Raw genomic sequence first — 13,159 nt, 5'->3', positions numbered from 1 at the left:
GAGAGAGAGAGAGAGAGAGAGAGAGAGAGAGAGAGAGAGAGAGAGAGAGAGATTAAATTCAGTGGAGACAGCAAACAGGATAGGTAGATGGGGTCCGATCCAGGCTCAAGATAGTAATCAGGGGAGAAGGCTTGAGGACTGGGATAAGGTAGTCAGTAACTCACCCGCATTTTGCAGCGTCTCTATGTTTTGAGGTCTGGTCGCCAACTCTGCCACCATCTGCACGAACTGAGTCCGAGCTTTCTGGTACTGTTCGAACACTGCAAGAGGGCAAGAGAAGAGAGATTGAGATGTTGAGGATGTAGGGGCACACGGCTACCCAAAAACGGGATACTAGCCCTCTCTTTTCCCTCTTCGCCAATTTTTCTTCCTTGTCCCAGCTCCCCTTCCCCGCCTCTGCTACTTTTTCCCATCCCTCTCTAGGTCCTTTCAAATTGTTTTCAGTATCTCATGGTCCCTTCCCCCAACTTTTTCCTATTCCTGTCCCAACCCCTCCCTAACATTTTCCCTGTCTCCAGCCCGTCCCCTCAATTTTTTCCTATCCCTACCCCACTTCCATCCTCCCATCTTTTTTTTCCTATTGCCATCTCAAGCGACTCTCCCTCAACTTTTTCCTAGTCTTGTTCAGTCCCTCCCCTTCACCTTTTCCCTCTCCCTGTCTCTGCCTGGGGGGAGGGGGAACAACAACACAAACCTTTTCCTGCCCTCCTCCTGTACCCCTCTCCACTCTGTTTTTCTCACCCCTCGTTTATCCCCACTTCTTCACTGCACGCGCTGCACAGGCCATGAATGTTAGGAAACACCCCCCCCCCCTCCCCGCAGCTATTCAGTGTCCAACTTTGCGCTTGTTGCATTTCTCAGCTGTCCTCTACCTCAAATAGCAGCCCCGCCACCCGAGTGGGACATACCTTGAAGCACCTGCCTCTGGCTCATGGTGCCTTTTGCTTCTCGTCACCCTCTGGAACTTCGGGCTCAACGGCTGCCTGGCTCTTCTTCTCGGGGACCCCAGGCTCTGCCCACTCAGCTCCGAACTGTATGGACAAGTTTGTGTACCCCAGTCTCCGGGGCAACCGGCCGGAAACGGAACGAGCTGGGCCTTAGGGCAAATCGGGGCCAGCGTGGGCTCTGGCGTCACAGAGGAGACCTTCTTTGGTCCCCCACCAGGCCCGCGGTAAGTCACAGGTGGGGAGCTCGACCACCCACTTTCGGAGTGAAGCTTCCGCACATTTCAGTATCCTAGAAGCTTATGCTACCCCGCCCTGGGCACTAGGAAGAAAACCAACTTCATTCAAGGGGGAACTCCAGTCTCTACCCTTTACATAGCAAGTCACGACTGAAAAGACAAGGACTTCCCCCAAATCTACTAGAATGAGTTAGGTAAAAGAGGGACCGAAGGAAATCAGTCACTGAGGGATGTCCCTCCCTGCACCGAGAAAAGGGCGTGGATACCGACGTTTGCGAACATTTAGGTTTCCTGCAAAATAGAGCCAAGCTTAGCGGTGATTTCCTGACTGTTGCATCCACGTTAAATCAACCTGTGGGGGGAAAGCCCCCAGTGCCTCCGAAAACACATATGAAGGCAGGTGACAAGTGCTACAACAGCTATGTTCAGTGTAAAAGTTAGGGCAAGAGTAATCATCTTTCCAGTCTGAACGAAGGGGATTTTCACACATGCCACTAAGCTACTTGACAATTACTTTTTAAGAATTTGGAATTCCATCTCCCAAGGCAGGTTTACACCTATTCTGCAATTTATAGTCCTAGAGAGTTGGCTGGGGGTACTGAGAATTTAAGTGGCTTCTCTAGATCATACTGCCAGTATGTCAGAGATAGGACTTGAATCTGAGTCACCAAGACTCCGAGGCCAAGTTATTTCTCTTAACGACTTAGTGTTGCTAATTTAATGTTCAGGATCCCTTTCAAAATAGCAACTTTTATAAGCCCAGTTCCTTGAAGGTCAAAGCCATCGGTCTGTATTCTTTACTTATATAAACTGTATGGGAGGTTTTTCTTTTTTCTTTCTTTTTTTTCTTTTTAAGTGTTTGTGCTTTCCAAGAGAAAATGAAGACAAGAAGACCGTAAGATGGAGTTCGATAAATATCTGTATTTCCATGACTTGCTTCTACTAACCTCTAAATTGACTATTTCCTCATTTCTAATATTTCTTTTAAATCCTGACTTTGCAAAAGATTTTGTAAAAAGAAAAAAAAAGGTAGGGGAGAAGAAAAAAGGTCTAAATCCTTTTAAAAAGAATGTCTTCATTCAATTTTTTTTTGCCAAGTTATTTTTGTAAGATTTCTTTAGTTCAAATAACCTCAACTCTTTACTCTGTTTTTTTTTAACAAGAAAAAGGTCTTAATCCAACCACCTGTAGGTTGTCTTAACCCTCAAAATAATCTAGCAAGTATTTTATTGAAAAGGTGAATTCTTAAAGCAAATAGTTTTTGTTGTTACCATATATTCTCAATGATAATTCTACCTGCTATGAAGTCTGTCTGTAGCCTCAGCTGTCTTTAAGTAATGGGGTATAGGAAGTCTCTTAATATTTGTCTTGCTACATAAAAGGAGTGTGTGGTTTTTTTTTTTTTCTTTCACCCTTTATATTTGGGATAAGTCTATCTTGAAGATCTTTGATATCTCTTCTCTGACCTGGAGAAACACTTAGATTGCATGCAGTCCTCAAGGGAGTATAGTAAGTGGACTGGCAATAGAAAACAGGGAAGGGGGTAAATGTGTTCAGCTGTGCACCTGCCGCCACCAGAGCAGGTGCACTCCTTTCCTCTTTAGCTTCGCCAGTTTAGAATAGAGTGGTACACTGCATAACTAGTTTATACAGCTCCCAGGCTTATGTTTCACAATGAAGCTCTTAACATCCCTAAAAGAACAGGCCCCTAAAAAAATCAAATTGCTCCTTGTTCCATATAGAGATGTAGGATGGAAATAACAGCAATGAATATAATAATTAAGGTTACAAAATAACCATTATTGTAATCCTATTTTCAGTTCCTTGTTGCATTCTGAAAGAGAAAAAAAAAAATCTTCTTTAAAACTAAAACTTTCCATCTTTGGTTTCAGATCTTAAATAAATGCTATGCTAGCTCAGTCCATCATTTTGTTTTTAATCCTTTTTTGGGAAAACATACACCTTTTGCTTAAAAAAAAACACACCCTGAGATTATTTAAAACTCAAAGAATGAAAATGCTTCCTCTTACAATCATGCCTGAAACAGGCTGCATTAAGTGGAAAAGTCTTACAAAGGTGAAACTTTCAAGGTCAAGACAGTAAAGCTTGGTAACATTTTAAAGTTTCTATTATAGGCTATAAGCATGACACTCTTAAAAATGTCAATATATTAAACTATTTCCCTAGAGATATTGCATTATAGTGTTAATGGGCTATCTACTTAACTTGGAAATACATAAACACTTAAATTTTTCTGTTTATTCTGACCTTTTAAAAAAGGATGTGAAGTTAAGTACAAAAACTTTAAAATATGTATTGAACTCCATGTGTTTAAAAGTTTAAATGCTAGCAAATGCAAATGTAAAACAAAGATATTTCACATATAGAACCTCTATGGTCAGGAAAGACTGTATATTCAACAGCCAGTTAACTGCTAAAAGTTATATATCCTCTTGCCTTTCAATTGACTACTTTTCACTATACTTAAATGTCTAAAAATATATGTTGTGCATCTCCTTACATACACGACGCCTGACAGTTTAGTCCATAATGAAGGGAAAGTAATTAACCCTCAGTAAATACAGGAGTAGCTTAATACCAAAGAGAAAAGCTTTGACAATAGAATGTGAAGTTTACAAATTTTATCACCTGCATGAGATTTAGGAAGAACTGCAACACAGCACCTAGGACTGTGCCTAGCACAGAGTTGTGCTGAATAAATTGCTTGTTGATTAGTTGATTCTAGCTATATCAATTGAGTTTTAGTCCACATGTGTAGTTTCATATGTATGTATCACAAATGGAATAAAATTTAACTGATTTTACATATGTAAAATGAAAATTGAATAAATACTAAATGACGTACACTAAATAACCAGTTTTCCCCCAAAGGAGTATTTTCATGAAAACCTGATTTTGGAGGATTCTGATCTTTATTGTAAAATGCCAGCCATGTTTTTTTTTAATTCCATTTAATTAATTTCCCTTTATTTATAAAAGAAAAATGAGAATAAAAGCATAAAACCTTATTCACCTAATTAGCAAGTAATTATAAATCTTTTCTCTCTTACTGTCAAGCAAAAGAATCATGAGTTCAAAAAAAGTCTATTGGCTTATTGTCTTATGTACTGCATATAACCCATACAAAATTGTAGTAGCTTTTACATTAAGAGGATTTTTTCTTCAGATTTCTCAGGAAAGATTATTACCTAGGACCTTGATACACTAAAAGTTTCAACTTTTAAAATCCAACTGTTTATATATTGCTTTGTGCACATTTTAAATAGTGCATACTGTTTTGGCAGTGACATTTCTCAAAAATAGATCCAAAGATTTAACCGAACTTAGGAAAAATCAACTAAGTTGAAATCTAGCCTGTGAAAATTTTAATCCACAGGTTAAAATTTTTAAATAAATAAAGCTAAGTAAAACAATATCTTAGCTTTTAGATAGATATACAACTGATAGTTATGTGTAAATATTTAAAATCATGGTAATGAAATATTTAGTTTGCCCCTCAAAATTTTTTAGAAAAGACCCACACAAGTCATAGCAGAGTTTATCAACATAAATGAAGAACAGACATATTTAACAGCCAAGCTAATGATCCCAAAATGTATCTGTGGTGAAGCCACAATGAGTGATGCGTGAATATGTGATTTAAACAGGATCCAAATTGGATGCAATAGAAGTTTGGCAGCAATCTAAAACATCAAAGTGCTCAGACGTTTCATCTGAGAAGATTCCAGGCACCCAAATAGTGGATTTGCCGATGACTTTTTTTTATTGTCTAGTCCTTTGTAGTCCAAAAGTTCTTACACAGAAGCAGAAACTTAAAATGTAAAGCTTACTTTGTTTTGTTAGGTGTAATAATCCCAATCCCAATTAACAGATCATTAGATGAGGACAAATGTGGCTAACTAGGGATGAACAGGTAGAGGAATGTACCTATACAGGTTTTTCTTTCCAGGCACTTTTCAGGCAAAAAAAAAAAGTCTATATTCACGTTGATCTCCAGCCCGAATGATTTCACTTCCAACAGTCATCCTCTTGCACTAAACACTGGTGGAAACGTACTTGAGGTGTAGTATGTATTCATAGATGACGACATGAAACGTGTTGATGCCTAAAGGGAACAAAAACTTTTGCTTTGCCCTCTTCAAAGGCAAACGCTACTAAAACTCACACGTGTTTCATTTTTTCCAGTCTGTCCCGAAATGCAAACGTGTGTTTATATGAATGTCGTCCAAAGGAAAAAAAAGTATTTTAACTTCCTGTTAAAGCTTAAACCCAAACCTTGCATCATCAGGTCGGAAAACATTAAAGTCATCTGAAACTTCTTTCAAAAGAGGTCCCTTATCCACCACTCCATCCCGCCCCAATTCCTTCCCGCCACCACTCCAACCTCTTTCCTCGAAGACACACACACACACACACACACACACACACACACACAGAGGCAGAGATAGAGGGTGTGTGAAAGACACTCTGTGTGTGAGAGAGAGAAGAAGAGAAGAGAAGAGAAGAGAAGAGAAGAGAAGAGAAGAGAAGAGAAGAGAAGAGAAGAGAAGAGAAGAGAAGAGAAGAGAAGAGAAGAGAAGAGAAGAGAAGAGAGAAGAAGAGAGAAGCCTAGCTTTAAAACCTCGGAACTGTTGGAAATTTTGCAAAAAAGTTGCAATATTTTTTTCCCTGCTAGCCACTTTCCTTTTCCACCTGGTTTATCTTTAGAGGGCAAGAAAGCCAAAGCTGAAGATTACCAGATCATAACATATATCCGTGCAATTGAGATAACTCTAGCCCAGGGGTGGGGGAACCTGCGGCCCCGAGGCCACATGTGGTCCTCTAGGTCCTCAAGTGCGGCCCTTTGACTTCACGTGAAGTTTGGATTCAGTTAAGGGCCCGCAGTTGAGGACCTAAAGGGTCACACATGGATGGCCCTTGAGGCCGCAGGTTCCCCACCTCTGCTTCTAGCCCATCAAGTCTCCATTGTTCTGAAGTCCCCAACAAATACCCTACAAGAGAATCATTTTGGGCCTCTTTCCCCATCTCTTAAGTCCTGCCCTAAGCGCTTCAGTCTATGCCTAGAGTTATGTAAGAATTTCCCACTCCACACACGGCGTCCTTCCCTGCCCCCGCCCCCTGCCCCAGCCCGTAGGCTCCAGGCTTCAGTAGCTGCACGCCTAGCTGGAGGCCAGAGCGGGTCACTGCAGAACCAGTTGCGTCCTGGAGCGGGTGCACTGGCAGCTGGGGATGGGGACTTCCCGCACCAGAGAAGGAGGGGGGCACCTAAGGGAATGCGTGTGCGTCTGGGCAGGAGTGGACAGGAGGGGAGCCTTGTACGATGGCGGCGCTGCGAGCCCAGGGGCAGCTAGCTGGGGCAGTTCCTACTGTAAGAGGGCGGCTTCCCGGCCCGGCTTTTCCCTCACACTGCATTCCGGGGCCCTAAGTCTTGGAGAACCGGGTCTGGAGAGGAGGAAGACCTTTTTTTCCCTCTGCGCGGTCCTTAACTTTCCCCTGAAGACGAAAGTTTTTTCGGGGACTGGGAAGAGAGAAGACCGAGCGGAGGGAGGGGGGAGAAGGGCAGGAAGGACCAGGATTACGTTATTGGAACTTTGGCTCCTTCTGGAAGGGCAGCAAAGTGGGGCCCAGGTAGGGGGTGGGGAGGAGAGGGCTCTACTCCCCAGCGCTGGGATTTGTCTCCCAGAGGCTTGCGGTCATCCAAGGCAAAAATCGCGTGGATTAGATGGCGTGGGGGAAAGCCAACCTGGCTGGGCCCGGGCCGAGGCCGCCAGGCAGCCAGACCGTGCCAGCTTTCACTTGGTTCGCCTCGGCCGCTGTCAGCTGGGTGGGCTCCAGGCTCTGAGCCGCAGCAGCTTCCCCAGCTTTGGGGTTTTCGTGCTGGGGAGGAAATGTGACTTTCCTCTTTCTAACTCTGCAGGTCTAGCGGGGCCCTGGGAACTGGGGTGGGGGGATGAGAGAGACTGGCACAAGAGAACCATCCAAGGAGATGAGGGGTCTTTTGTGTCCCCTTCCCTCCGGAGGTGCTGTCTTTTATTTCGAACCTGGGGAGGAGGCGGGGGTTGGTACAGAGAAAACTGCTCTGCCCAGGGCCGGGCTCCCCCACCCCGGGCCTCCGGCTCAGGCTCAGGCCGCCCTCCTGGGGCGGAGAAAGACCTTGAGCGTGGCACTTCCGAAGGCGGCCGCCGGAAAGCCCCGGGCCGCTCGGGGGAAAGGGGAGGGGTGGAGCCTCCCCGGGGGGGGCAGGTGCCTCCCCGGGCCCGGGAAACTCCAAGTCCGACACCGATGGGTGTTCCCGAAATGTTTGGGCGAGCGGAAGCCGAGGTCCGGAGAAACCGGCCCAGCAGACGCCGCCGCTGGTTGCTGCCCCGTAGGCTGGCCGAATTGCCAGCGCGAGCGGCCCCTCCCGCTGCCCGATTTCCCTTCACCCTACTCTCACCCTTCCCCCTCTCCCAAACACCTTGTCCTAAGAGCTGAAGAAAGCTTGGTTTGGGCCCCTGAGCTGGGGGTGTTGGGGGGGGGCGGGGAGAGGAGAAGTTGACGCAGAGTCGCTTGCTCTTCGGGAAAGCAAGAGGTGCACTTGTTTAAAAACTGCCCGCTTTTTTAAGGAGTCACAGTCCTTTTGCAAGGGACATAGCCGACAGCTTCGAGCCTGCGGCCGAGAGAGGGAGGGCGGGAGGTGAGCTCAGGATCCAGTTTGTAAAGAAAAAGAAAGAACAGAAGAGCAGTCGAATGCTGTTTAGTGCGCATGTGCGGATCTTAAATATTTAATTTTTTTTGGACATGCGTTGCTACTTTGAGCCCCAAGTGAAAACTTTATTACTCGGTGAAGAATAATCGATTACCTCCTCTGTCTTCTGGTGAATTAATCTGCTATGTGCAAAGGGAGAGCTTCTGAGCTTTAAGTTAATTCTATCCTCAAAAATGTCAAAAGAACATCAGGTACCAATGACTCCCCGCCTCTCCTCTCCATCCCCGCCCGCCGCTTCCCCACTCCTTCCTCAGAGAAATAGGCACGCTTTAAGTATTTCTAAAGGTAAACTAAAGTCTACTAGAACACGCATGTCTCTAAATATTTTTTGCAGAAGTAATGATTGACTGGGTTAACTGTGATATCTCCAAAACATGAACTCCTTCCTCCACTAATTCTCATTTCTCGCGACTGCAGGAGAAATGGAAAAAGAAATGATGTGTGGATTGATTACTACTCCCCATTTCCCCAGCCCTATAACTGGAATTCAATTTTTAAAATGTTGCTGCATTCCAAAGTCAACTCTTATTGGTTTAAAAAAAAAAAGAGTGAAGACGTGTAATCTCTCTTTGGGACAATGTATAAGAAAAGACTGACAATTGTATGACACAAGGGCTTTCAGAGGTCAATGTGATGACTGACTTCACAGATTTTGGCTTGTTCTTGTGAGAAGAAAACTGTGGATGAGTCTAGAAGTTGTTGTTTACCAAAGGAATGCGTTGCTCTAGTTAGATAGTAGCTTAAAGTGAGAAACCAAGGTTAAAGGTCTTAAGATATGTTTTAATATTGAAGTTCCTGAAGTGCAATTCTTAATAGCAAGAAACATTTCTTTTTGCTATAAATTCTAAACAAGTTGACCAGTGAATACATTCTTGTGCTTAAGGAGTAAAACAGAGATACTAAAGATACATAATAGCAGTACGTAAAATTGACCCTCTTTCAGTTCAAGGAACTTCATTTTATTCCTTTGATTTAATAATTACTAAGCATAATATGAATGTATGACAAGGGAGAGGTAAGATTTAAATTCCTTTTACAAATCTATCTTAGAACATCATTAAAGTTCAGGCTTCAGTGAACAGGTAATGTCAGTTGCTTACACAACTTCAAAGTTCATTAAATGTATTTCTTCAATCATCATTTTGAAAGTTCCCCTATATTTAATTAATCTTCATAAATTTAACTTGTGCTTACAGTAATACTTCTCTTAGTAGTAAGATAGATCCCATTGAAGGCTGAGCATCTCCAAAAGTCAGCTATTTTAAGTTAAATGAATGCTAAATTAAGGAGGAGAGATGTTTAAGCTGATGACATCTTCTCTTTAGAAAACCATGGGAGTAAATCAAACTAGGTTGAGAAGAAGAACCCTTGTTAAAGAAAAATATTTTGGGGAAATTGTCAAGATGCTAGTGACCACCTAGAAGCAGCTGGTAAACACATTTTCTCAAGCTTACTCTAAGTTCTTCAATTACCTTGGAAAACACACTGTGATGAATCATGCTAAAAGAAAAACATGCTTCATCAGCTAATTACTCACAATATAGGTTAGCCTGGCTCATTAATGGCCAAAATGCTTTCTCAACATCTCCAAGCCTGACTGGAAAAATTCATTTGTGTATATTTTGGAAGTCTGTTGTCTAAACCAGTGGTAAGTTTTATTTTGGGGAGGGGTGTGATGAGATGGGGCTTGGAGAGAAGATTTTTAAAAATCATGGTATGAACCTAGACAAATGTAACTGATTCTGATAAAAGTTGAGGGAATAAAAAAATCACCTATGGATATAAAGTACTTGTCAGACTTAGTTCCTTAGCTTTTGAGCCCTCAAAATAGAATAGAAAATCTGCAGCTTTAGGGCTGTAGATTCAAAAGCTACAGAGTTTAAAATAAAACAATGAAATCAACCATTATTCAAATCAATGGTAATAATTTACATGAATATAAGTATACTTTGATCTTATTCTTCAATTCATTCAAAGACAGTCAGATGAACCTTTAAACTCAGTCACAGGCAAGTTGTTGAAGATTTTTCTTTCTCTTTCTTAACCTCTTTCTTTCTCCTTTTCTTTCCCAAAAGTGGGGGGGGGGAGGACTTGTTTTCTTTAGCTTTGCTTGTAATATGTGTCCATGGGGGATACAATGCAACAAGGTGTTAATATCCCTCTAAGATAAAGCCAATAGTAATAACTTTCTTCTCTGAATAACTTTACTTCTCTGAAGTAAATTGTACCTTATTTCATGAGCTTGACTTTTTATACCAATAGACCATTTGAAGAGTCATTGTTGATTTGGGTGCATCCCCACCTATGACAGAGCCACAGTGGTCATTCTCAACCAGTTTTAAAGGTTCATTACATTTTTAAAAAATATATTTAAGGTGTATCATTTGACTCCTAAGTGAGGGATTTGCAATGTCCTGCACTAAGGACTAGACTCTTCCTGTTAATTAAACTTCAAGTCAGTTTGCTTCATAGTGGTGTTTCATAGAAATCTAAAAATAATCTTAAAATTTCAAATCACTGCCCAAGGTAATTTAACTCTTTGTTCGCTTATTTTTGTGGAAAGGCAGGATAACTTTGCTAAGTTGTTGGTCTTTCTGTTACATTTATTTCTCTACTTAGGATTCTGAAAGCATCTGTCATCTGTCAGACATGCTTCAGTTACACTGAACATAGACACTGAGTTTAAATGTAAACTTATGGAAATTATGTATGGAGGAAGATACTTGTGATGGATGGTACCGAGGGAGAAATGATTTAGCACAGGTTACACCTGGGCCTTGTAGATCTCAAAGTGTCATATTGCTTGCTATTTAAAAATCATTTTATCAGATAGCACTAAATTGATATTGGGTGGAATCTATAGACATGGTAGAAAGAATGCTGGGCTTGGAGTGAGAGGCAAACTGAGTTCTAATCCTACCACTGACATTTACCGTGGAACCTTGTTTTAGCCTCAGTTTCTTCATTCTGTGAAATAATAATATCAATGTGCCTACCTCAGGATAATATTATCAGGATAATAATATCAGTGTGCCTACCTCAGAGGCACAAATGAGATAATGCATGTAAAATGCTTTGGAAGCCTCCAATGTCTATATGAATGTCTATTATTATTGGTCGTTACTCTGAAATGACCAGAAAACGTTCCATAAGAGGGCATTAGTCATGTGTATGTGACATTCATGGAACATTCTGTTTTTTCTTAAGTAAAACATTCACAATGGTGGTTAAACCGTGGGATCATTAAGAGTGAAGGCCATCTAGCAATGCAGTTGTACTTTCTCTGACACCCTGATAACAATTTCATTGATTTCCAGGTAGCATGAATGTCGTAATCAATAGTTTCTAAAAATCCATAGAATTTTAGTATAACCGTAGCTTAAATCAGTTTTTCTAAAATGAATGATAATAATACCAGAGCCATCTGACACAAGGACCGAGATGGAGCCTTTGTCTTTTAAATGACTCAAGGCATTATAGGGTATAGAAAAGGCAAGAAACTCCCTGAGTGTTAAAGTCAATCATTGTACTCAAGACGTGATCACTTGGTTCACGGGGCTCAATATGAATGAGATCCGTCTAAATCAGCTTACTTGGGACAAAAACAAGTACTTGCTGATAACGCTGGCAATTGAGTCCTCTTCTCCGTTTTAGCCAAATGTGTGGTTGAAGCGGGGGAGTGGGGGGAGAAGAGAAGAGAAGACAAAAGAAGAGAAGAGAAGGAAAGGAAGAGAAGAATGGAAGGAAGGAAGGAGGGGGTGGGAAGAAGAGAGAAAGAAGCCACATTTGTGGGAAAGATGGTACGTGAGTGCAATCCCTGTGCCACCAAACCAAGAGAAAGCCCCAGCTCCCCAGAGCAGTCGAAGACATATCGCTCTGTCTTTGTGTCTATGCTTCATGAAAAGGGAGTTGGCGTTTTGACTTGACTCATTTCCTCGCTATCCTCCTTATGTTGGATATCCAAATCAACGCTCTCTATAGTAGATAGTTAAAAAGGAACCTCGGTTGGTAGAGTAGCAAGGGCAAAGACCCCTGGGAGTGGCGATGACTAAGTTACTCTTCTGTCCGGGACCTCAAAGTCCCTTCGCCTGGCGCACACAGCTCCGCCGCTGTAACAGCTCCTCGCCCGCTCCTTTGTCTGCCTTTTTGCTTTGCCTAAACCGGTAGGGCTGGGTTTTGCGCAGAGCTGAGGGCGTAAGGGGATGCGGTAGGGGCAGAAGGGGAAGAGGAGAAGATGCCCATCACCAAAAGCTGCAGAGCCTTCGACCTGGAGGTGTTGAAAGAGGAGGCGGCAGTCGCTGCAGCCCGGGCTACAAATCGCCGTCGCATGGTTGCTATTGGCAACAAATCAGCAGAAGAGCCTGCAACCCTGCAGCACCTAGCGTGAAGGTGGCCGCGCAGAGAGCTGGCGAAGAAACACGAGCGATCTGCGCCTTTGCGGGGGCCGCCCCTTCTGCCACTTTGCAGGCTCTGGGAGGGGCCGCCGCATCCCCCAGACCAGGTTAGGTCTTCCACAGGGTCTTCCGGCTGCAGACCGGAGAAAGTGGCCAAGCTCGGGGGTGTGGGACGCACCTCAGGCGTCAAATAATGGGTGTTGGCGGCCTCTGCAACATGGCCGCTCTGCGAGCCGAAGGAGGGGTTTGGTGCCTCCTGATTCTCAGGCCTCGCTCCAGCTGCTCACGCCCAGAAAGCAACCAACCTCCTCCAGCTTTTACTGCTCCAGCGCCTGGGTTGAGCTTCTACCAACCTCACCTTCCTCGATTGAAACCTTTTTGAAACACATGCTCTACCCGGTCTCTTGACTCTGTACCGCTTCCCACCCCACCCTCACCATTTAGGGATTTTAATAAAACCTCCAAGAGGACTGTCAGAGGAGGAACGCAAGGAAGCCGAGAATAGACGGGTTAAGACTGTGCAGCAAGGCTTCTATCCGATTCTCCAGTATTTTGGTTGTATCAGGGCAGAAATGAAAGCCCTCAGATCTGCAAGATCTTGCCATGTCTGCTTCTTCACTATCCCCCTAGCCCTTTGAGATTCGTTGGCTATATTGCTCTTTTCGCGAATCTGGGGTAGAATTGTGATGGGGCATCTTAGGGAGTGGTTGGAGAGGGGTGGACTAGAAGGGAGGGTCGAAGTGGGAATAGGATGGAGGGAGGGAGGGAGAGAGAGAGAGAGAGAGAGAGAGAGAGAGAGAGAGAGAGAGAGAG

At 43.4% G+C, this 13,159-nt stretch overlaps 1 protein-coding gene across 1 annotated transcript in view; it reads right to left on the bottom strand.

Annotated features, from left to right (window-relative positions):
• Nucleotides 1–1,364, bottom strand: part of SPAG6 (sperm associated antigen 6) — an 86,758-nt gene extending 85,394 nt beyond the window's left edge. Inside the window, exons 1-2 of the mRNA XM_027847871.1 lie at nt 909–1,364; nt 165–260 (exon numbers count right to left, since the gene is read on the bottom strand). Coding sequence (XP_027703672.1) covers nt 165–260; nt 909–933 — 121 coding nt within the window. The 5' untranslated portion in view covers nt 934–1,364. The remainder of the gene's footprint in view (nt 1–164; nt 261–908) is intronic.
• Nucleotides 1,365–13,159: the final 11,795 nt, after the last annotated feature.

The sequence above is a fragment of the Vombatus ursinus genome, unplaced genomic scaffold (assembly GCF_900497805.2).
Source record: "Vombatus ursinus unplaced genomic scaffold, bare-nosed wombat genome assembly UNPS02005459.1, whole genome shotgun sequence".
NCBI classification, from domain to species: Eukaryota; Metazoa; Chordata; class Mammalia; order Diprotodontia; family Vombatidae; genus Vombatus; species Vombatus ursinus.
Note: the sequence above shows the minus strand (reverse complement) of the source record. Positions and strands in the feature narration are given on the sequence as shown.